The 24,759-nt window shown below is 37.9% G+C and overlaps 1 protein-coding gene across 2 annotated transcripts in view; it reads left to right on the forward strand.

The window, feature by feature from the left end:
• The window catches only part of smurf1 (SMAD specific E3 ubiquitin protein ligase 1), a 71,025-nt gene that overhangs the window by 28,676 nt on the left and 17,590 nt on the right, over positions 1-24,759 (forward strand). For both annotated transcript variants that reach the window (XM_033041108.1, XM_033041109.1), the window contains exons 2-9: positions 11,789-11,827; positions 13,571-13,679; positions 15,308-15,441; positions 18,786-18,851; positions 19,356-19,440; positions 20,224-20,462; positions 23,199-23,283; positions 23,376-23,522. In XM_033041108.1, the coding sequence (XP_032896999.1) occupies positions 11,789-11,827; positions 13,571-13,679; positions 15,308-15,441; positions 18,786-18,851; positions 19,356-19,440; positions 20,224-20,462; positions 23,199-23,283; positions 23,376-23,522 (904 nt within the window). The remainder of the gene's footprint in view (positions 1-11,788; positions 11,828-13,570; positions 13,680-15,307; positions 15,442-18,785; positions 18,852-19,355; positions 19,441-20,223; positions 20,463-23,198; positions 23,284-23,375; positions 23,523-24,759) is intronic.

The raw sequence follows: 24,759 nt of genomic DNA on the forward strand, positions 1-24,759 counted from the left end.
TTGTAAAAATCTAACTACTATGTACTAACTTCAAGAAAATGAAAACATTTTGTTAATTCTAAAGTTAACTAATCTTTTAATGACTTTGTTGTGACTGCTTTTTTGTGGGAAAGCATTTGAATATTTGGTTGCAACATGGAGGTACGCAGTTTCAGCTGATCTTCTTGATGGGTATCCATTCAGTTGTGACCTTCAGGCCGTCTTGATTTGGGTTAGGTAGGAGAATGTAGATTCGCAGCAATACGTAGTTGAAAAGCACGTATTTTGTTGAATCTTCTTTTACGCTTTGGTATTTTAAATATGTTCATTTTAAGATAAAAATAAAAATAATAAAAGATGAACAAAAACATTTAAATAAAAATAAAAGGATTTGTTCTACAAAATTTGGATTCATTCAAAAGGCCGCACTTAATGGCCAAGAAGGCCGCTGGTTCCCCACCCCTGTGTCAGGTGAAGCACAGCTGTCATGAACAACCTGATGCTTTTGCAGGTGGTGGGAAAGGTAAAAGTCAGTAGTACGGTGCAAAGCTATTCATATTTCATATCACATTTTCTCATTTTATGGCTTCACTTACTTTGGCTCATTACTCTGTTTCTCACACGTGGAAAAGGGGGAGCAAAGCAGTGAAACATTTGAATTGAGTCTTCAGTCCCAGACCTTTGTGGACTGTCACTGCCCCCTGCACTCGAGTATTACTATGAACAAAGGAGGAGTTGATATTCATAGCTTTAACTAATGAATCACAAATGGTAATGGAACAGCTTGAGAACTGTGATAATCATGGTGTTTGAGGGACAAAAATTAAGTCTCCAAGGTATGTGATTGAACCAACATTATAACTGAAGTGATAAAGGATTTGACTTCAATGAGATAAAAGTTTTCAACTGATAAATCAACAGACAAATTGGGGAAGCTGTTGAAAGGTAATTGGTAAATTGCAATATTTATAAAATAAAGATCCTGTCAGCTTTCATGAGCTCAGGGTGACCTTCATTTGTTAAATCATGGTTTGTTAGAACAGTTTGGAGGAATGACAATGAAGTAGCTTGAAAAATGAAGATTGGGTTAGTAAGGAATATCAAATTTCTGATTATTGCAGGTTGATGCGGCTGTTAAAATGAGGGAGCCTTAATCCATACCCTTTTGTTATCTTGCATTCATTTTTGGAAAATGTATGTTGCATTTGAATTAACTTTTTTTATAAATGCTAGATCAGGAAAAAATGGACAAAAATCATCAAGTTGTGATGAATTGTGCCTCTGTACTTGATCAGTGCAACAAATATTTAACAATTAAATATCATTCAGCAACACATCCGATCCAGCAGTAATGTATGATGTTAAAAAATTGGAATCTAAATTTTTCAGCTTTGCCTTACAAGAAAGTATAAATCGTAGTCATATATACATAGTGAGTTTGCATTGTCTTGTCTTGCTGTAATTAAGACACTGTTTTAAAGTTGGATTGTTAAGTTATTGAAGTGTTTAATTTAAATATTTGATGTATATTTTTGGATTGTTCTAGGTTGGAATTTTAAAACATTTATTTCTGACATAAAACAGATAGGATTGGTGTTAAAAGTAAACACTTGTTAGGTTTGGTGTAAGTTGCAAATATTCGAGTTGATAATGTGGCCATTTCTGAAGAAAATCGATGTAGTGGATAGCATTGTTATTCATTTGCCCGTTGAATAACACTGGCTGGATTTAAACTTGACTAGAATATCAAATGGAAGGTTAAAATTTGAGGTACTTTATTTTACCCAAAATATTCTTGTCACTTGTTGGGCAATTATGGGGCAGAGTCTTTATCAAGTTAGACTTGTTGTAGATTAAACTGCAATATATATTCAATGCTGAGAAATAGCCCAAAGTGAGATAATTAAGTAAACACATAATCATCCAAAAGGTCATAAGTGATAGGAGCATAGTTAGGCCATTTGGCCCATCAGGTCTGCTCCGCCATTCAATCATGGCTGATCTATCTCTCCCTCCTAACCCCATTCTCTTGCCTTGCTGTCACCTGTACTAACTTGGTAGCGTTAGTGTTTCTAATCACGTTTTCAGTTGTTTATATTTGAATTCTTCTGTAAATTGTTTGATTTAACACCTTTGAGATATTTTTCAAAATGTGAATGTTGAGATATTCACATACATTCAATGCCTTTTGATGGCTGCTGGGCCTGGACAAGTCCCAGCACTCTGCTTAAACCTTTCTGGGAGTGATACTTTGGTTTTCAGTAAGAAGGGTCTTGTTGATCAGGATCTGATTTCCGGCATCAAGTTGCCAATGTGGGTAGGTATCGTTCACCATGGACTGAAGCAGGACGCACTGTACTATACCACCAGCTGTATATGATATCATGTACTATCCCACCAGCTGCATATGATTTTGGAACCTTTGCTTTCCCCACCAGTGTAAAACGTCTGGTGTAATTGCTTAAGTGTTCAGCAACACAAGTAGCTGAGATTGTGACTTTTAATATTCACCTACAAGCAATTTTAAGAAAGCATCTGTTTTAAAAGCCTTCAATTTTTCAGTCTCTGTGCTCCTTGATTTTGCTTTAGATAAGTTCAAGAGTCAAGAGAGTCGTCAAAAGTGTTTTGTTGTCATATGTTCCGAAATGGAACAATGAAATTCTTACTTGCAGCAGCACAACAGATATGTAAACATAGTACTCTATAAACATTCTGCTGACTGGATAGCACACAACAAACGCTTTTCACTATACCTTGGTACATGTGATAATAAACTAAATTGAAACTGTTCACACTTGCCTTTACTTAATTGTCCTCTGCACATGTTCTCTTGTATGTTCAGCTTTTAATGCTGTCCCATTTGGCTACACCTCCTGTTCTGGAAATCATTCTGCTTAAGATTTTCCTCTACCCATTAACTTAGACTTAGACTTAGATCCTTTATTTGTCATTCAGACCTTTCGGTCTGAACGAAATGTCGTTGCCTGCAGCCATACATGTAATAATAAACAACAAAACACACAATAAACACAAATTAACATCCACCAGTTTACGTGCAAGTTAAAACTATTGATATTTATGAATCTCAGCATAAAATTATTTTGCATTTCCTGTACCTCAAAAGTTCCATTGCCTACACTATTATCTTACCTGTGTTACAAAACCAGTGCGTATATAAATGCACTATACACATAAATGCACATAGAAAAATGCAAAATATCTTGACTTAATTGTGCTTGTCCATTAAAAGCTGCGTATTACCTAAAAACTTTACTTTCCATTATGGTGAACTGGTTATGTTATTGTTATGTCTTAATAATTGACTAGCACTTATTAAATAATTTTAATTTTGAAGGTCAAATGTATATCAATATGATATTTGAAAGTGTTCTTTGAGTATAAAAGCCCTCAAAGTGTGGAACTTGTTAAGCAAGACAGCTTCTGTGAGGTGGGGGGTAATTGTGGGTGCATTGGTGGGAACAACTGAATATTGGCATAGATTTAAATATGTGATGTTGCATTGGGATGTTGGCAGATGGCAAATACCTGTAAAAAGTTTCTGCCAAATTTCTATCATGGATTTGTCATTTCTTATGATACAGGAGGAGGCTATTGGGTCTATGCTGCCCATCAGTCCTGTTCTCCCACTTATCTTTTCAGAGCGAGACAAGGTAGAGCTGTTCAGCCAACTGAAATATGCATCCTAGGCCACATGGGAAGTCTGTTTACCTAGACAATGACATATACAGAAGGTTTCTCCAACTTGAACTTGGGATTCCATTGTTGAAGTGAGGCTAGATTCACTGTGGTACATCTGTGAAACTGAATGGCACATTAAGAACTAAGCTATGTAGGGCTGAAATCAGTTTTTAAAAAACCTCATATTTGGTATTGTGCACCTGAGAGGACCGTTGATTGCATTCAAAGAAAAATTCAAAGCAAGAAAATAGTTGTTTCAGGTGACATATCATCCTTGATTCTATTCATGCAGGTTCGAGGGGCTGGAATAGCATTTCCTGCTCTTATTTTTTTTTTTTAATGCCATTCGCTCCATTTCAAAATAGAGCCTGTATTATTGCTTTGGAATATTATTTCTATGGTAACGTCTGGCTGCAGCTTATAATAAAGGTCATTGTAATTATTTCCCTGGTGGTCTAAATTTGACGCTCAAATATAGTTTGCAGCTTTAATTGGAAAATGTAATCGTTTCAATTTTTTAATTATCTATATATTTAACATCAGTTTGAAAATAAATGCAAACTAATTGTTTTGGACTGTATTCTTGTGAGCATTATTTAGTACTTTTTCTATAACAAAATGTAACCCACAGAACACTTAAGTTTGGGCTGCTTTGTCGAGCTCAGTTCCACCAGTTTCCCACTGTGAACCTGGTAGTTGAGGAGAAAGTGCAAATAAAAGCAAACTTGGGACGACAGATGGCACAATGGGCTAAGTGTTCGGCTGGCGACCGGAAGGTAGCCGGTTCGAATCCCGCTTGGAGTGCATACTGTTGTTGTGTCCTTGGGCAAGGCAATTCACCCACCTTTGACTGTGTGTGAATGTGTGTGAGTGATTGGTGGTGGTCGGAGGGGCCGTAGGCGCAGATTGGCAGCCACGCTTCCGTCAGTCTGCCCCAGGGCAGCTGTGGCTACAGAAGTAGCTTACCACCACCGAGTGTGACTGAGGAGTGAATGAATAATGCGATGTAAAGCGCCTTGAGTATTAGAAAGGCGCTATATAAATCCCATCCATTATTATTATTATTAAACTTCAATGTTTGACATCTTGATGTTACATTTTAATCTTTCCCATATACATGTTCCACTCACATTGTCTTCATTTTGAAATGTCCACAGAAGATGTCCTTGTGCTCCCTCAACTTTCACTGCTTCCAGTAAGATTGTCAGAGGAGTTGGAGAAACATTTGGATGTCCACAGCATGTGGTACAGATGTTAATCTTTTGTCACATTGGTTTTGTTTTGCTTTTGGTCACTGATCTGTATCTGCTTACTGAGGTTTCCTAACTAATTTTGCCTTGTGTTTTCATCAGTTCACATTTTGCAAACAAATTTTTGAAATTGGCTTTGGATGCTGGTCGTTAAATTAATTTCTTGCTTCTTGCCCAATGTCTTTTTATTCATCATTTTAAAGTATCCAGGGATAATTCTCTCTTTGTTGCTCTTGTCTCAGAACGCCAGTTTAATTTTGATAAATGACATGTCATTTTGCACATAGAAATTTGGAGAATTAGGTGATCCTTTTGTCTCTATGTTTTGTATTACATTTTTCATGTCTCCGATCTGGATTCTCCCTCGTTAATTCTCTTTACTGCATCTTTCTTTTTTCTCTTTCTGTCTGCTTCACTATTTTTTCTGTGTGAGACTGTGGTTGCTATCATATGATGCTGTAGACAAAGAAGCCCCTAATGGCTACAGCTACAATTAAGCTACACGGCTTTCCCCAATTTCTTGGATCAAATCATAGTATCTGGCCCTACCATTTATCCACAAGCCACCCTTTTAACCAGCTGTTCATGGCCTTCATATAATCAAATTCAGCCAAAACCTGTATTTAGTCTTGTCTGTAGATCTTCACCCATTTCCACCTTGTTCATCCAAGAGTGCGTGTGAAGGGGCTAAGAACACCATCATGCTTGGATAACGCCCCTTCCGACTCTCTTTTCTATTATTTTCTCTCAAATGCATGTTGTTTGCTTTTAAAATGAAGCAAGAAAAAAACCTGCAGAACAATAAATTAAGCAGTCGCTCTCACTATTTCTCCCCATTTTAGAGGTACATAAAATTTTAATGTCCTATTGTTTTGATTGTATTGACCACATTGTCACAAAAAGCAGCTAAATGACTTTAGATTGAATTTTAAAGCTAATTAATTGTAATTTAAAGAAAAAGCATCATCTTCTATTCTTATCCTTTCTTTTCCATTACCCCTCAGTTTCTTTTGTATGACTAGAGCACATAAATTGAATAGCAAGGGCACCAAATCCCTTTGGGTATTTTCACTCCTACAAAACAACAGGTCTGTGCATTAAGGATTGGCGTGGAATTAAACACATCGTATACATCTTGACATTGCCATATAAAATTGTTTTAATAATTGTCGAACTTAATACATTTATTTCAAAGGAGATGACAGAATGCAAAGAACTATTAAAAAACTATAAAGACAATATTTGTAACAAATAAACTACACCAAATGCATAAAGTGCATTCAGTTTAGGATTGTTCAGCCTGAACACCAATAATCAGCTGAATATTTAAATAGAAGCATTGAACACCAATTTGGTCAGAAAAGGTAATTTCTTAACTGGCAATTTAATTTTTAATTCTGTTAAGCTCTTATTTATGCATTGGAATTTTAATGAAGGCAGATGTGAAAGCATAAACTAAGTTCAAAATAATGGCATCCAGTAGTTATGTAAGGATATGGATGTTACATAAAATCTTGCTTGTTCAGGAGATAAAAAGGGAATTTAACACATTTAAGGCGATGCAGAAAAGAAAATGGACATGGCAGCTGAGAGGAATACTGGGATGAAAGGCTAAGGCAAAGGTTACATTTTAAAATGCAGAGGTATCTGAAGTGTAGTCTGGACCTAAGCTGCTTCTGACTGTTAACAAATAGGAAGCATATTTGTGCAATCGACTGTCTGCATTAAACGTATATTACAGAGTGAGAAATTTTTAACTTATTTAACATATTTTCGTCAGAAACTTCATGTAAGTACGCAGCAGAAATGCTGATTTTTGTAGTGGAGAATAAAGTAACAGTCTAATTCAGAAGGAACCTTAATACTCTTCAGTCTTGTGGAATAGATGCTAATCCTCAGCAGGGTACATTCTAGGAGTATGTTCATGACAAACCTCATTGCTATCCAGTCTGTCTACTCAACACTAAAATTGGATAATGTTGCCAAAATCTGTCTCGGTATTGATAACCATTGATTATTAACATATATTAACTTAATGTGACAGATAAAAGTGATTACGCTTAACCTTAAATGCTAGTTTGAATTACTCTTGCCCTTTTGAGTTTGGCCGTGCTTCAATCGTCACAAAGTTAAATTAGCCATCAGCTGTCCTCACCTTGAAAATTTCTTCCTGATTCTATCCTGATTCTCAGATGCAGACGTAAACATGTCAAACTAACTGTTTGTCAGTTATGTCTAAATCATCATTCTTAAGGACTTGCATCATAACTTTTTATATCTCCACGATTATTTTAAGAGAATGGTGACGACTGGGCTTTTTTTGCCAACCACTTATTTCTATTCCTCTGAGACATTAAGATTGAAAACATCTTCACAGCTGTGTTTCCTGCCTCCCTACTTACTGTACCTGGCTCACAAAGTCCAATATTCTCCAGCAACCTCCCCACTCCATTCGGGTTTCTCTTGTCTCTCCTCATGACTTCATGGGTTTATTTTATCCATGAAACCCACCTTCATTTTCAAATCAACTGCTTTTTCAAAAAAGGCTCTGACTTAATTCTTTCGGACTATCAGTCCAAGTTAGAGTTAGAGTTTACAGTTTATGAATGTTGTACGGTTTCAGAAATCCTTACTTATCCTAAACATGGCTCCAGTTATGAACTCTTAAATTCGTGATATTGCCTAAAGTGCTAACATTTCTACTGGTACTGCTGCTGGTATTCCTCGATCACACCAGGGCCATTATGAGTTTTATGGGCCTGTCCCACTTAGGCGACTTTTCAGGCGACTACAGGAGACTCTGCGGTTGCCACGTGTTCGCAGATGGTTGCTGGGGAGTCGCCTTCATGGTCGTGAGGAGTTCCCGCATTCTGGGAACTAGTCGCGGCCTCATTATGGGCGCCGCAACTTTTTCAACATTGAAAAATTAGTGGTGACCAGAATGAAGCCGCCAAGGAGAGTAGAGAAAATTCTCGTGCCGTAGGTGGGTCGCCAGGAGGTCCTAGTGGGTTGCCAGGAGGTCGAAGGTTCTCGTAGGTTCTTGTAGGTTGTAGTTGGTGCTGACCGGTGAATTTCATTGGCTCATTGGGGAAAAAAAACGTAAGCAGTAGTTTTCAGAACCAAGGATAACCGACGGTAATGTTAATGTCCGCCGAGTTTCACAGCCGTGAATCTCTGGCTTCTTAAAAGTTGTCTCCACTCCTTCTCCCTCCTTCCCCCCCCTCTTTTAAAGGACTTATCGTACACTGTGCTTTCACCATCTTAATTACAGCGCCAACCTTCCTGTTCATCGCGGTGTGTGTCTGTATCACCATGACTTTGCACCGTGTGAATTTCACTCGGACAGCGCTCCACCCGCTTGTCCTGTCCCCCGCCTGCATAACTGGCTGGTGAAGGAAGCGATTTGTGTGTGTGTGTGTGTGTGTGTGTGTGTGTTCCACTCTGACAGTTGCCGGGCTTTCAGGCGAATGCTGGCGACTTGAGTGTGTGTGTGTGTGTGCGTTCCATTCTCACAGTCGCCGTTCCAGTTGCTGGTTTTTCAGGCGACTGCCGGCAACTTGACAGTCGCTGGCAGTTGCCTGAAAAATCGCCTAAGTGAGACAGGCCCATTATTCCTCTGATTTAATTGTTGAACAGAGGTGGAATATTATGTGGTCTTTTTTACATCTGCTATTCTGTATTTAGTTGTAACCATTGCACTTGCAGCAATATATTTATTTGTGGAATTATGGAGTCTTTCTCTTGACCACTTCCTCCTCTGCTATAGTGTACTGCCATTTGATCTGAACATCTGAAGCTAATGTTCATTTGGGTGCCAGGGTGTGTCAAAAGCAATGGCAACAACAAAAATAATTGAACTGGAAAAGTGGAGCAGATGATTTTGTTCTGCAACTTTTAAAAGAGTAGAAGATAGGAATAATACAAATGCCTGTACTCTGATTTTGATCTTTCAATTTCCAAGAAATTCTTTAGAAAGGTGAAAAGGGAAACATGGAGAGAAATGTTTTTCACGGTGAAGGAAGTGCAGTAGTAGCACCCTCTCCCAATAAAACAATGCGATTTCTCTAGGACAAAATAATTGCATATGCAGCGTTTTGTTTGATACAAATTCTCTAAATAAATTCTATGTTAATCTCTGAGAGCAACGTGGCCACTAAACTTGATTGACATAGGAATTTCTTATTCATTCCCACTCTGGCTAATTATTGCATCGGCAGTATACACAGCCAATTCAGAATTGAGTTCTTGGGTAATTAGGAAGTGGCTGAATTAATATTATTGTGACTGCCAATTTCAAGTTATTTTTTTTGAAGGGATGACTGCAGTACAGTACAAAGAAGTTACTGTTGTATTGATTTCCTCTGTAAGAGGCTGCTATTTACAGTTAACACTTGGCATCTATTGGGTGATTACTGAGATGCAGGAGGCAAATGGAGATATTGGCAGATGTTCAAAATAGTAAGACATAACCAGTGACATCCTGCAGGTGCTCAAAATCCCCAAATGTGACCAGTGACATCTCTGACGTCTCGACTATTCACTATTTATTAATGACTCGGTATATGGTATAGAGAGCCAGATTTCCTAAGTTGCTAATAATGCGAAGATAGTTCTTAAAAGCAGTGTATTGAATGCATTAATTTACATAGGAATGTTATTGGTTGAATGGGAAGGAATGGGTTTCAATGTTGACAAGTGTGAAGTTATCAACCAAAAATGCGTTCAAAGTAGAATACAAGGTGTAAAAATAATTATTTTAATTAATAACCACTGCATAATCTTGGATTTCATAATTTTTCCCATAATCCATGAAAAATGAGACACCAAATTAAATGATTTGACTGCAGAGAAGTACTGATTCTTTGGCACCCAGACAGGATTCATCCATTACAATATCACGCTGAATATCATTGATTAAAAACATAAAATTCTGGAAATACATAGCGGGTCAGGTTGCATCTGCTGGAAGATAAACAGAGTTAATGTTTCAGGTAGAGAAGGGTCATCTTTACTTTTATTTCAGATGTCCAGCATCGAATTTCTTTGAATAGTAGCGACCTTGCAGAAGTGACTATTCAGTTGCCTAGATACAACTCTTTATGTTTGTATAACTCCTGAAAAGTGAGTACAATGCATACTGCTTATTCAGTGCAGAGGAGCTTGTGAGGCACCACGGGAGGTGATGTCTTTCAGAAATGAGAACTTTTAAACTAAGGCCCTGTTTTGGATCTCTATTTTAAGGCAAAGAGGTTTATAGGGCAATTATTAATCTTTAGGACAGATTATTTTGAGGATAATCACATTAGTGCACTGTCCAAATAGGCCATCGTCTTTCATATAGAATAATAGTCCCAACATTAAAAAAGTAATTTTAAAGCAATTTGGGACATCCCATAAAAGGCACTGTGTAAATATGTTATTTCTGTAATAAATGAGAGAGATGGTAAAGATCACAACTAAGTGAAATTTTGTATTTATTTAATGCTTACATATGTGTTTTACAGCACTGCATGAAATCCCATGCAGATGTATTTGTAAAATGTCCTGTTTTAATGCCAAAATTCCACTTATTGACTGCTAATGGCTTTCTTTTAAGTAAAAATACAATCATCTGAGAATTTAATTTTTATAAACGTACAAAATAATTTACATTTTCACAGTACATTTCATGGCTGAAGGATATACCAAACCACTATGATATGAAGTTTTCTTGAAATGTTGGTATATAAAAAAACATGTAGCACAGTCCGAAATTTGATTTGTGAAGGAATGGGCAGAGACAACATTTTGAGTTGGGACACTTCTTAAGACCAATGAAGGATCCTGATCCGAAATGTTGGCTGTCTACTCTGTGTGCTCTTCATAGATTCTACCTGATCCTCTGAGTTCCTCCAGCATTTAGTGTTTTGATCAAGATTCCAGCATCTGCAGTTCCTTGTGTCTTTGTAATTACATTTTATGGATTCTAGTATTGAGGACTTGGAAAATGACTTTCTGATTTATTCACAATGTTGCATTTGGATTAGCATTGTTAAAATGAGAGCAATATAGCCTTGAGCTGATATCGGTAAATGTTGTGCATGCCACTCCCGTCAACAAACAATTACTTTTTGTAGTGTTCTGAATTAGTTGGTTACACAGCATTTAACAATGAATCGCCCTACTGTTTTAATTTTTTGAAGTGACCCATTCTTGTAATGTATATTCAGTTTAATTTGCATATATCAGTTTAAATGCCTTGTGCCTTTTAGTTCTTATTTTTTAATGCTTTGAGTAGTTAGTTAGTGACACCAGGAGGTAAAATGCAGTTCTGCAGTGCGAGCATATTTCAGTCATTCGGTTGTGTTGCACCAGTGAAGATTGTTGAAATAGCTTTTTCTCTATTAAAATTAAATCTGATTAAAATTAAGTCTGCTCCAACCCCAAAAACACAAAAGACATCTGGAATCTTAAATACACAACTAGATTTCTCTGCAAAGCTATTATGGTGAGAAACTGAGCCCCCAGTACAAATCTCTGATCACATCCGGCCAGCGATGAGGCTTCTCATTGCCATTCTCTGTCTCCTGCTTCCATAATAATTAAAACCCATATTATAAGATTACCTCCAATTTTAAGCACATGTACAGTTTCCTGTGGAACCATATTATTTTCTGCAAGTCCAGAATGACTAAATTAAATTGGTGTTAACTTAAATATTGTTCATAACAACCACGTCATGTATTGTTCAGATTAATAGAAAATGAATTAATCAGAAAGGGATTGTGAAGTTGTTGGTGTCTGTGAGACATATGTTTTAAGAAAGGGGAGAGTGTTCAGAGGAAGTATATGAAACTAAATCCTATATTTTTGTTTTTCAGTGTTGTGCGCGAAAAATTTGGCAAAGAAAGATTTCTTCAGTAAGTATTAAACTTTGGTGTCTATAATTTTATTTCTGAGGAACAGAAGCTTGATTGCTCCATTCTGGAAACAGTAGGGCCATAATAATTTTGCGCCCACCAACAGCTGGGGAAAGATTATTACTCAGTTCTGTATTGTAAATTAAAATGTCAATCGTTACTTTTTTTTACAAATTGAACCATTGTTCCAAATCTGGTATATTCTGCTTAGGTCTTATGCAAAATTCTTATCTAAGAGTAGTATGCTTAAAGATTAATGTTTCAAATCAAATTAAGTTCACATCAATACTATTTGCGATGAACATAGTGGCTCCATTGCTGTGTACACGCAAGACAGATTCTTTGGGTATTGAAGGAATTGTTAGTGCAGGAAATACCATTAAGGGAAAAAATCAGTTGCAGTCATATTTAGTAGTAGAACAGAATTATGGGGCTAAAATAATTCTTGAATTATTTATGCATTGCATGGTTACTGGTATCTAATGGCACAGCACCAATGCTGGCTTTGAAAAATGTTACACCTTTCATATGTCACATGAATGTGGCAGCCATGGGAAAGGCTTCTGACGAGCGTGGCTTCAGTGTTCCTTGATATTGGATTTAATACTCGTAATGCAATCCCAGAGATCTGTTCTAGTGTAGATGCTAATGACTTTCAAAGATCACTGAGCAACTGAGATAAATCCAGTGAACACCTCTCAACGAGGTCAGGTGCATCCAATTCAACTGTATTATGACTGGTGTCAGATGTATTTGCCTAGATGGTGCAGAACAAGGCTATTTGACTCATCAGGCCATGCTGGCATTTATGCTCCATTTACGCATCCTCCTTTATTTTCTCATCCAAATTCAGAGGCATAGTTCACTATTCCCTTTTCTCTCACATGCTTGTCGAATCTTCCCTTAAATACATTTTAGCATTTAAATGCACTGTTAGTTTCAACCACTTTGCGGAAGCAAATCCCACAGTCAGGCTATTGTTTATGTCAATGAAGTTTCTTCTGAGTTCCCAACTTGATTTCTGACTTACTTTCTTACTTATAATATGGCCTACATTGATATACCTCCCCACATGTGGAAATGTTCTCTTTTCATTTATCTCAAAACCTTTCAACACTTTAAGCAAATCTATTGATTTATCAATTAAGTATTTAAGAGATATAAAAAGGTAGCGCTGCAGTAACTCAACAGGTCAGGCAGCATCTGTGGAGAATCTGTAAATGGCTCGATTGTCATCATGTATTGCCATTCTGTTGACTGGAAAACATGCAACAAAAGCTTTTTACTGTACCTCGGTACACATGGCAATAAACTAAACAACAAATGAACAAACGGAAGGGAATGCGTGACATTTCGGGTCGAGTCTCTTCTAAAGTGAGTTGCTGCCTGTCCCGCTGAATTACTCTATACACTGCGTTTGGCTCAATTTTTATTGTGATCCTTCTTCAGACTTCATATTCTTCAGAATTGCTGCCTTGCCCGCTGATTAACTTTAACACTGTCTTTTTATTGTTAAAAAAAACACCATCTGCAGTTCTCTGAGCATTAAGAGATAACAGTTATAATATTTTATTAGGAGTTTGTGATATTGAAATATAATTCATATTATTTCTCAAGATCATCTTTCATGGATTTCAGTCAGGAATAACGTTTGAAATATTTTAAAGTATTGCTTGATAATTTTTTTAAATCTGAAAAGGAATTTGTTCAGATATCAATGAAGGTTTGTTTTGCCTTGCATAGGATCACCTGACCCTTTTGCTAAAATTATTGTTGATGGCTCTGGGCAATGTCATTCGACAGACACAGTAAAAAACACACTTGATCCAAAATGGAACCAACACTATGACTTGTGAGTATAATTTAATCTGAGCTACCATTTTATTTCTGAAGTTCAATGGATTTTTTGAGACAAATTCGTTACACTTTAAAGGACATCTAAATTAGTGCAGTTTAACTATTTCATATTCTCGAATTTACAGGAAATTAGGATTTGTATCTGTACATTTGGAACTTCTGCAAATGTTCATTCAACTTGGAAGTCCTGAACAATGTGTCCATTCAATCAATGCATTTGAAATAACTAATTACCCCCTTTTCTCTTTATGTTATTTATCCAGTTCTATTTCAAATTTATTATTGTATCTGCTTCTGCCGTGCTTTCAATATTTTCTGGATCGTTATTCCTGCAAATTCTTTCTTGCTCATTTCATCTCTGCCTCAATATTTATTTACCTTAACTATCCTCTAACCTCTGGTTGCTGACCTCTCTGTCATTGGAAGGTATTTCTCATTATTTACTTGCTGAAACCATCATGATTGGGAATTTGGTCTTGGTATTCTCTCTCCGAAGAACAATGCCATTTTCTCCTAAATGTCAACATGACTAAAACCCTTCATTTTTGGCAACTATTTTAGTGAATCTCTTGTAGTTGTCATACGACGATGTTCTTCCTGATATTTTTTGGAAAGCGATAGTGTAGATGGGAACCAACTCGTTTGGATTACTCCCTTGGTTTTAAAGTCAGGAATATTGTGGGCAATTTTGAATAATCTTGACCATAAATTTGTGCTCTTATGTTGTGTATTCTCTTCTCTGCCACCTATGTTGGCTTTCTGCCTTTACGGTTATGGCATCTCTTCTTCCTCTTAAAAATGAACCACTAGGTCACAGGAGTTTTGGGGGTGTCGGTTTGTGAGAAAGTCAGCATGCATAAACAGGTTTGAGATGAGATATTTCTTAATCTTTTAAATTCTCGTTTAGAAGACTGTGGATACTTGGCAGTTGATTATATTCAAATCTGAAATTGATCATTTCTTGGATGGTAAAGATTTGAGGGTTAATGGAGATCAGGCAAACAATGTGTAGAGCAGTGCAGACTTGAGGGGTCATCTTGATTTTTTTAAACTTGTACTTCAATCCAATTTAGTCTACCTGCTCTTTTCCTAGAAGGGTTCCTAAGTCCTGAGAAGGGTCCCAATGCAAAACGTCACCTATCCATCCAGAGTCCTCCAGAGATTATGCCTGACCCGCTGAGTTACTCCAGCACTTTGTGCCTAAACTCGCAACAGCGTCCAACAGCTGAGATTGGCAAAATAAATCCACAAACAAAATCAACCTGAAATAAAGTCAGGCATAATCTCTGGAGGACTCTGGATGGATAGGTGACGAGAGATCAGATTAAGAAAAGGATAGACACAAGGAACTGCAGATGCTGGAATCTTACATCGAACATCCTTTTCCTAATCTGATCCCTCTTATTTCTGAAAAACTGTTTATTCATTAAAGCCACTTGCTTCTTGATTGTTTGTGCCGATTTCATTACTGTTTTCTCCTTATGCATGTTCTCTTGGCAAATTAGTTTAACCTCCTCCCGCAGCACCAAATAGATTGTAAAATGTTAATCAATTGCCCAGTTGGAGATTTTGGGAGATATTCTCGTGTTATTTTCTAATAACGATTAATTTCTTCCATTTCAGGTACATTGGAAAAGCAGACTCAATTACTATAAGCATATGGAATCACAAGAAAATACATAAGAAACAGGGAGCTGGCTTCCTGGGTTGTGTTCGGCTGCTATCAAATGCCATCAGTAGACTAAAGGATACTGGCTGTATGTAGTCTGTTTCTTGATTTTATTTTAGCAGAAAAGCTAATGTCTATGGAAGGATTGATTATTCAGTTGTAATGGTGGAAGGCGGCTATAACCGAGGATGAATCTCTGCTTGTCACTGTCTACTCTCGTCGTCGGATTCATATTTGTATTCTACTGAAGGATATGTCATTGCTAGCATACAATGCATTCCTCATGCTAAAATGTACAGCCAGCAGCTTCCTGTTCACTTTTCAAACTTTGTAGTACAGAACAGTCTGATATTTGCGAGAACATATTCAGTTGATCCAAAGTAATGTTAGTTTTCTAACTTTGTGATCATGAGAAGAGGAGGCCACCTTTCCAAAATTTATTGGCTTAGAATGCTTGTTTTCTCTTGCTTCTAAATGTTTTATGAATGCGACCCACGTTGTGATATTTCTTTGAAAGAAAGAATAGTATCCCATTAATTTATTAAAAAGCCAATCACTATTGTGACATGGATAAAAATGGCAACAAATCTCTGAACAGCTAAGACAGTTGAGCAATGGTAAGATTAAAGACTTGTTTGTGGTATTAAGAGTTAAACAATGGAAGGAAATTAAAACAATGTTCCTCTTCAAAAAAAAATTCAAGAGTACCTTTCCCATCTACTACATCAAACTAAGAGATGGTGTCTCCAACACACAGCATGCTCAATTGTGCTAAAGTGTCACCTCAGTTATATATTTAAGATTCTCAAGTAGAATTTGAACTGGTAGCCTTCTCACTCCAAGAAATTTGTTTTTGGGGTATGTGTGCGGAAGGCAGATCACATAATGGCCATCATTGCACGAGGGTTGGAAGTTAGGAATAGGGAATTGTTACAATCAGATAAGATACTGATAAGGTCAAATCTCACGTGGAACCACAGCCTCTGTGCCTCCTGCCTCATGGTAGCAGCGAGAAGACGGCATGGCCCAATGGCGGGGATTGTTGACGATAGATGATGCCTTCTCGAGTCAGTGCCTCATGTAGGTGCTTTTGATGGTGGGGAAAGCAGTGTCTGTCATTAATTGGGCTTAGTCTGCCATTATCTGCAACCTCTTGCATTCATGTGCATTGGAATTACTGTACCAAACCATAAACAACCATTCAGACTACTTTCTACAGTGCAACTGTGAAAGTTTAAGAATATTTGATGACATGCTATTCTGACTTCTGAAAGGAATTTGGAGCTGCCAACTCTATACTAATGACAGGTCAGCCCCTTGATGAAAAGAATTGTTGAGAAAATGCACCATAAATATCCTTTTTAGGTTTTCACTTACTAACCAAGCAATGAAAAAGAGTCTGAAATAGTCTGTTTTGCAGCTGCAAGAAAGAATTCCATTGTTTTATTTCAGTGCATATGACAATTAAACACTCTTGACTCAACTCTTGACTTGTCTTCCTGCCAAAATGGCCCTTATTCTCGGGCCTCTGGGATATTAGCATCTCTGATTCTGGAGGAAAACATGAAAAAGTACACTTTTTGTATTTAACTGCATGTGTTTTTGTTGATGGGTTCACTGCAAGAGATTTGATTTTTTACAAGGTACCATTTCTATCCAAAGTGTTATGGAGAAGGCAACTTACGATGATGTTTTTATAAAATAGTGCAATTTTTATTTTAAAAAGTGGGAACTATAGGATGGCTGGTAAGATTTTAGTGTCCATTATAAAGGATGAGGTTATGGAGTCCTCCGAAGTTCATGATAAAATAGGCCGTAGGCGGCATGGCTTTGTCTTGCCTGACAAATGTGCTGGAATTCTTTTAAGAAGTAAATAGCAGGACAGACAAAGGGGAGTCTGTAGTATACCTAGATTTTCAGAAAGCATTTGATAAGGTACCACATGGGAGGCTGCTAAGGACGATGAGAGCCCATGGTATCAAACGGCAGATACTAGCAAGGATATCAGATTGGCTGGACGGCAGAAAGAAAAGAGTGGCAATAAGGGGGGCTTTTTCTGGTAGTCTGCCAGTGATTAGTGGTGTTCCACAGGGCTCAGTGCTGGCTCCGCTGCTCTTCACGTTGTATATTAATGGTTTGGATGAGGGGATTGAAGACTTTGTGGCCAAGTTTGCGGATGATACGAAAATAGGTGGAGGGACAGGTAGTGTAGAGAAAGCAGGGACTCTGCAGGACTTGGATAGGTTGGGTGAATGGGCAGTGGCAGATGAAATATGGTGTACCAAAGTGTGGAGTCATGCATTTTGATCGTAGGAATAAAGGTGTAGATTATTTTCTAAATGGGGAGAGAATCCAGAAATCGGAGGTGCAAAGGGACTTGGTGCAGGGTTCCCTGTTAATCAGTTAATCTGCAAGTCGAATCGGTAGTAAAGAAAATAAACTCAATGCAAGCATCTATTTCAAGAGGGTTAATATACAAAAACAGGGATGTAAAGCTGAGGCCACATTTGGAATATTGTGAGCAATTTTGGGCACCATATCTGAGGAAGGATGTGCTGGTTCTGGAGAGGGTCCAGTGGAGGTTTACAAGAATGATTCCAGGAATGAGTAGGTTAACATATGATCAGCGTTTGATGACACTGGGCCCTTATTCGCTGGAGTTTAGAAGAATGAGGGGGACCTCATTGAAAGTACAGAATAATGAAAGGCTTGGATAGAGTGGATGTGGAGAGGATGTTTCCACTAGTGGGAGAGTCTAGGACTAGAGGTCATAGCCTCAGAATTAAAGGAGGTTATTTTAGGAAGGAGATGAGGAGGAATTTCTTTAGTCAGAGGGTGGTGAATCTGTGGAAATCTTTGCCACAGCAGGCTGCGGAGGCAAAATCAGTGGATATATTTAAGGCAGAGATAGATAGATTCTTGATTAGTTCGGGTGTCAGAGGTTATGGGGAGAAGGCAGGAGAATGGGGTTAGGAAGGAGAGATAGATCAGCCATGATTGAGTGGCGGAGTAGACTTGATGGGCCGAATGGCCTACTTCTACTCCTACCAGTTATGATCTTATAGTCAAAAATATCACTTGTGTAATATTTTGTGTTGGGTACTTGCAGGATAATATTCATATCGGTCAAGGTAGAAATACACCTTTCCTGATGGTCATTGAAATGGTGGAGAGGGGATGGTTATGGGATTTGCAGGGAGCAGGGATGGGTTGAATACAAGCCATCCTCAGAGCCTATAATGAGCTACTTGGCTTCAGGAATTCACTCAATTGGCTTGGATCTCGTATATTTGAAATAATGTCACAGCTAAATGTGATGCAAAATATATTAAGTAGTCGCTTGCACTGCATAAAGGAATAAGATTGTTGGGTTTGTTTCACTGGTTTGATGTGTTTACTCAGTTCGGGTAATATTGCATCCTTTTTTGCCAGATCAGCGGTTGGATCTATGCAAGCTCAATCCCACAGACGGCGATACAATACGAGGACAAATAGTTGGTAAATATTCAAGTTACAGTGGCATGTTTACTGAAAAAAGTATTTGTAGAATACGTTCTGTGTAAATTGGGTGGTGAACTATATATTGAGTATCTCATTAACCTTTTCGTATCGATTGTGCAGGTTGTATTTCTTCCTAGTTCATGAATCTGAAAGTCTTCAGAGGCGCAACATCTTTATGATTAAATTGACTATCACTTTCTCTGTCTCTCATATCTATCTTTAAGTATTTCCGGTGTTGAACTTCATTCTAAATATTAGTAAAAGGAATATGCCCGAAATGTTGTAGTTATCAGGTTCAATTCGCCCCTTCTGAGGGGTAGGAAATACTGCAGGAATCCATCTCAGAGTATGGGTTATGCCTCACTTTATCATGAAACCATAGGAAAATTACCCACCCATGAACATTAGGATGTGGCTCCAAGTCCCGAGGCTATTTGGAGACTTTCAATTGCATAACTTAAATATAATGCAATACCTGAATGTTGTGGTTTTCTTTTCTAGTAAGTTTACAAACTCGAGATCGAATAGGAACTGGTGGTCCTGTTGTCGATTGCAGAGGAATACTAGATAATGATCTACCTGAGGGGTGAGTTGTGACCCTTTCTCTTGGAATTATTGCTTGGAAAACATTTTGTGTGCAATTAAGTCACAATGTCTTGGGCCCAGCCCAATGGAAGAATTAAAGCAGCTAATTAAGTTCAATTTTCAGCATTGCTCTCTTAACAAAAGTAACCAGACTGAACAAAAGCTTAAATATGAGTTAACTTTATCTTTCCCCTAAATCATCATGTCCAATAGTAATCAAAAAAAAGTATTTTACACAGTATGTTGCAGCAAATATACAGTGAACCATTAAGCAGCATAATTATTTATTACAACATATAGTATGAACACTTTTATACGGGAAGATACCTGGATAATATTTTTTGTACTGAGATTTGTGAGAAAAATAGACCACTCAAAGCACCTGGAATGTGCTGTCATGGATGGTGATGGAAGCAGAGTGGCATTTAAGAGGCTTTTAGATAGGCACATGGATATGCAGCGAATGGAGGGACATGGATCACGCTGGGCAGAAGAGATTATTTTAACCTGACATCACGTTCGGCACTGACATTGTGGCCTGAAGGGCCTGGTCCTGTGCTGTATTATTTTTATCTCTGTTCTGTTTATCTAATCCTCACTTTTAGTTGGATAATAAAAGGAACGAGCTGCAAATGTAGTGTGATTGATGGCCGTGGTCGACCGGTTTTACTTTAAAAATCTAAGCACATTTGTATTTGGTTACTGTATCCATATTTTAACAAGAATGCCAATTTCTAAATAACTTCTGTGCCACTTCAGTGATGCTACATTATTTTATTGTCAGGCCACTTTTTGAAGATTCTGGACCTGGAAGGCCGCTAAGCTGTATAATGGAAGACACAGTCCCATATCCAGACATAACTGGTGCTGCGGGTGGAGGGAATTGCCAGTTGATAGAGTCTCCAAACCAGGAACAGAGACTGCAGGCTCAGCGAATCCGTAACTTTGGTGTTCGAGTTCAAATGCACACGCCACAGAGCCGACCTCATGGACATCAGTCTCCTGTGCTACCAGAGGGATACGGTAACTTGGATTCAGTAGTACTTTAAAAAATATATACCAAAGAAAAATACCGATATCCAGTGGCTACCCACTGATTATCAATATTTAATTGTCCCTTAGAAATACACTAGACAGTGGCACAGATGGACTCCTTAAGAAAACTGCACAGATTTCTGTTTTTGGACTTAAAACGTTGTCAGTTTATTTTGGACAGAGTTTTATTTTGCTTAAATGACATTTACTTTCGTTGTGCGTTTGGTAAAGATCGCTGCTTGTGAGTTTAGTTTAGAGAAACAGCATGGAAACAGGCACTTCGGCCCACCAAGCCTGCGCCGATCAATGATCACCTGTACACTAGTTCTATGTTATCCCAATTTCACATCCTACACACTCGGGGCAATTTACAGAAGCCAATTAACCTACAAAATTTATTTGCAAGAATAATGTAATCCATTGTAGTGTCAAGTTCCACGAGAATAAGTGAACTCCGAATCGCCCATCCCTTTGCACGACTTGAGCAACCATTCTGGATACACCTGTCCACTGATCCCTTCCTCCACAGTGATTCAGAGTTCATCAGTCTTCCAGCCTAATGACTGGAACGTCAAACAGTACAGCACAGAGACAAGCCCTATGGCTAATGATGCAAATGCCAAATATAATGCCATCTCATCCTTTCTTCTTGCAGGTGAACTATATCCCTCCATTCCTATATCTCTCCATGTTAAACACCACTCGTGTATCTGCTTCCATCACCGCCCCTTGCAGCACATTCTGGGCGCCTGCCTCTTTCTGTAAAAATAAATTCACAAATGCTGCCTGACCCGCTGAGTTACACTGGCACGTTATGGTGATGCACTGCCATGAGCCAACTGCCAGCTGCTTTTTGACAGTAAATTCTGGATCAGAGGCGACCATACAATTAAACCAGAACTTTTCCATTTTCTTTTTATGTCTAGAACTTTTTACTTGAATTTCTTCAGTAGGGTCTCCACCTCTGCCTTAGTTCCAAAATAGTTTGGTTTCATTCTTATTTACCCATATTCAGTCAAAACCAGAGAACACACCAATGGCTTATTTTCCAAATGGTCACCTTGATTGTTATCCAAGTATCAATTTTTATCTTCTCCCTTTTTCTCATCTATTTGTCACCCTAAGTTGTATTAAAATAAAACATTTTATTTTGTGGCAAACAGTTTTAACTGTTTTAAATGATGCCCTTTTAGTAACATTTATGTACTCTGTGTACATTTGTGTACTCACACATTTTGACTGCTTTTGAGGTCTGAACTTTTTTTTAATACTTAGGAGGAAAAAAGTTGGAATTTCCTATGGGATCTCAATTTGGAAACTTCACCTGGAATTTTTCCCATCTTGCCAAAATCTACACCCAATTTCCTGCTGATCTCTGAATATATACTGAAAAGTAAAAATGGGTCTAGAAAAGCAGAAATCAGTGCTACCAATGCTAAATCCACATAACTTCCTTGAAGTATGAAACTTTCATCTTACTTTTCATTCAAGCTCATTAAGTACAACATATTAATGAATATGCTTATATGAAAATCCTTTCACTTTTTGTGACACACTGATTCTTTTAAAAACCTTCAAAAATATACAAAATATATTGTCGGTTTCAATGAGAATACATTTTTGAAACTGATAATAGAACTTCATAAAATGATTACTGTGCGTAAAATGTTGCATGTAATATGCATGCAGCTGTGTCAATGTAATTGTTAGAGATGTTGCATTTAACTATGCAGTAAAAGTGCAAGGAAAGTTGGGCACAGAGTAATAATGTTTCCAACATTCTTGTTGGTGATATTTACACCTAAGAACTTGAAGCTCTCGATCATTTCCACATCGGCACTATTGATGCGGATTGGGGCATGTACTCCACCACACTTTCTGAAGTCATTAATGAGCTCCTTCATCTTGCTGACATTGAGGGTGAGATTGGACATGCAAGGAGCTACAGATGCTGAAACTTTGAGGAAAAACACAGTGCTGGTGTATCTCAGCAGATCAGGCAGCATCCGTGGGGGGAATGGATAGATGAGGTTTCGGGTTGGGACCCTTCTGAGGGAGAGGTTGTTGTCTTGACACCATATTACAAACCTCTCTATCTCTTCCTTGTATTCCATCTCATGATTGTTCAAAATCTGAACAAAGTATTGTTCACAATACTAACATCTGCAAACGTTGATGGAGTTTGAACAGAACTTGGCCACACAGTCGTGAGTGTATAGGGATTATAGTGAGGGCCTGACAATTCATACTTGTAGGGCACCAGTGTTGAGAATTGTTGCGTGGGAGGGTTTGTCACCCAACCTTGATGATTATGGTTTATGGGTCAAAGTCAGGATCCAGTGGCAGAGGGAGATATTGACTCCTTGGTCCAGGAGTTTGGGGATGAATTTGGATGGGATCATGGTGTGATGCTGTTGAGCATGAGCTGGAGTGTGGCAACTCTTCTATCATCTAGGTAGATCTTTAATTAAGAAAGAAAAACAGGCTGTAACTTCACACTGAATTGTAATCAATTAGTCTGGTGTCATCTCTACTCAAAGCCTTGCTCTATCAGCAAACTTGTAAACTAACTTTTACTACAAATGTTAAAATGATGGGGTTGGCAAAACATGTTGATCTTATGTGGGTTTGAACTGCATATTTGAGCAGGATGTATTCATTGAAAAGCAGGTGACATGACAGGATATTTTTAAGAAACTTAAATCGTTGTCTATTTGTTTTCAGAGCAGCGAACAACGGTACAGGGACAGATTTACTTCCTGCACACACAGACTGGAGTCAGTACTTGGCATGATCCTCGAATACCAAGGTTAATTGACAAAATCTAATAGAATTCCATGAGAAAAGTTCTTGCTGTATAGATAATTTGACTAATTCTAATTTGATGATTTATTTTTGCAGAGATCTTACAAATTTTAACTATGATGAGCTTGGTCCTTTGCCTTCCGGGTGGGAAGTCAGAAGTACAGTGTCAGGAAGAATATATTTTGTAGATCATAACAACCGGACAACACAGTTCACAGATCCCAGACTGCACCATATAATGAGGTAAATAGTTCAAATCGCAATTCACCGTCCTTCAGAATGCCTACGTCTTGCAGTGTTCAGATTTTGTTTCATTTGGGTTAGGTAATTATTTCCAGTTTTACTTAGACCCTTCAAACATTGAAGAAGGACCCTGAGCAGAATCGTTGTCCAGGGATGCTGCCTGACCCTCTGATTGAACAACTTTGATAGAATTATAATTTTCTTCAACATGATCACACGTGCTGTGTTTTTCGATCCATTTCCGCTCTTTCCTGGTTTCCTCATCACCGTCAGTGACCACGACATCCCATGGCCAAATCGTGTTGGTCAGCAGTCGGTGTGGGTTTTAAAACTGGCATCTAACCTTCAGACAACAAAACTTAAAATCTGCTTCGTTGCCATTTATTATTGGCATAACGTTTATCAATGAAGGTAAAATAAATGTTTTTTCTGAGTTGGAAGTTTCAATTCCAATTTCTTTTTACCTATTAAAACAAAAAAAACAATCGCTAAGAAAGACTGTGGCACGCAGATATTATCTCAAACAAGCTGTAATAATGAATGTTCCATGCTTCCAAATTTTTTGTTTAGGTTTGTGGGGATTTTCATGGATTTATACGTATCTGTTGTAGATGACTGTTTGGCCTTCCTAAATACAACATCGTTTGCAGTCAAATGCAGTACCACTGAATTGTTTTGGTCCCCGAGACGTTGGACAGCACACTTGAAATGAGCCTTTGCAGTTGTCTCTACTGCATTATCAAAATATGTTGTAGATGTTCATGTTTCTACAAAGTTTTAGACCCTTCTGGGATCAGCACACTTGTGGACAGCAGGTTCCTGATTAGAAAATAGGTGCAGGAGGAGGCCATTCGGCCCTTCGAGCCAGCACCGCCTGAGAATTAGAGACATTGATTTTCAGTTACGTTAATAAGATTGCAATTACATCATAAATATATAAGCTTCTTTTGATTTGAAGAAGTGAATATTACATCACCAGGTTTTCTATTTGAGGATGATCACTTTTGGGGTTGGTGGCTCCCATCTTATCAGGATATTGTTGCATGGAGTTCTAGAATATAAATATAGTTGTACAAGTCAATGTAGTTGCACCTATCTATGAGTGATGTAAAATATGGTTTGTTTCAGGAGCAGGGTAAAGACCAGTCTGCTGTTTAATTCCACAAGTATTTCTTCCAGGGCATGCAAGAGAACGAGTGGCTCTTAAGATGCTTTTGGAAAGGCACATGCGGGGAAT

The sequence above is a fragment of the Amblyraja radiata genome, chromosome 22 (assembly GCF_010909765.2).
Source record: "Amblyraja radiata isolate CabotCenter1 chromosome 22, sAmbRad1.1.pri, whole genome shotgun sequence".
In the NCBI taxonomy this organism is placed as follows: domain Eukaryota; kingdom Metazoa; phylum Chordata; class Chondrichthyes; order Rajiformes; family Rajidae; genus Amblyraja; species Amblyraja radiata.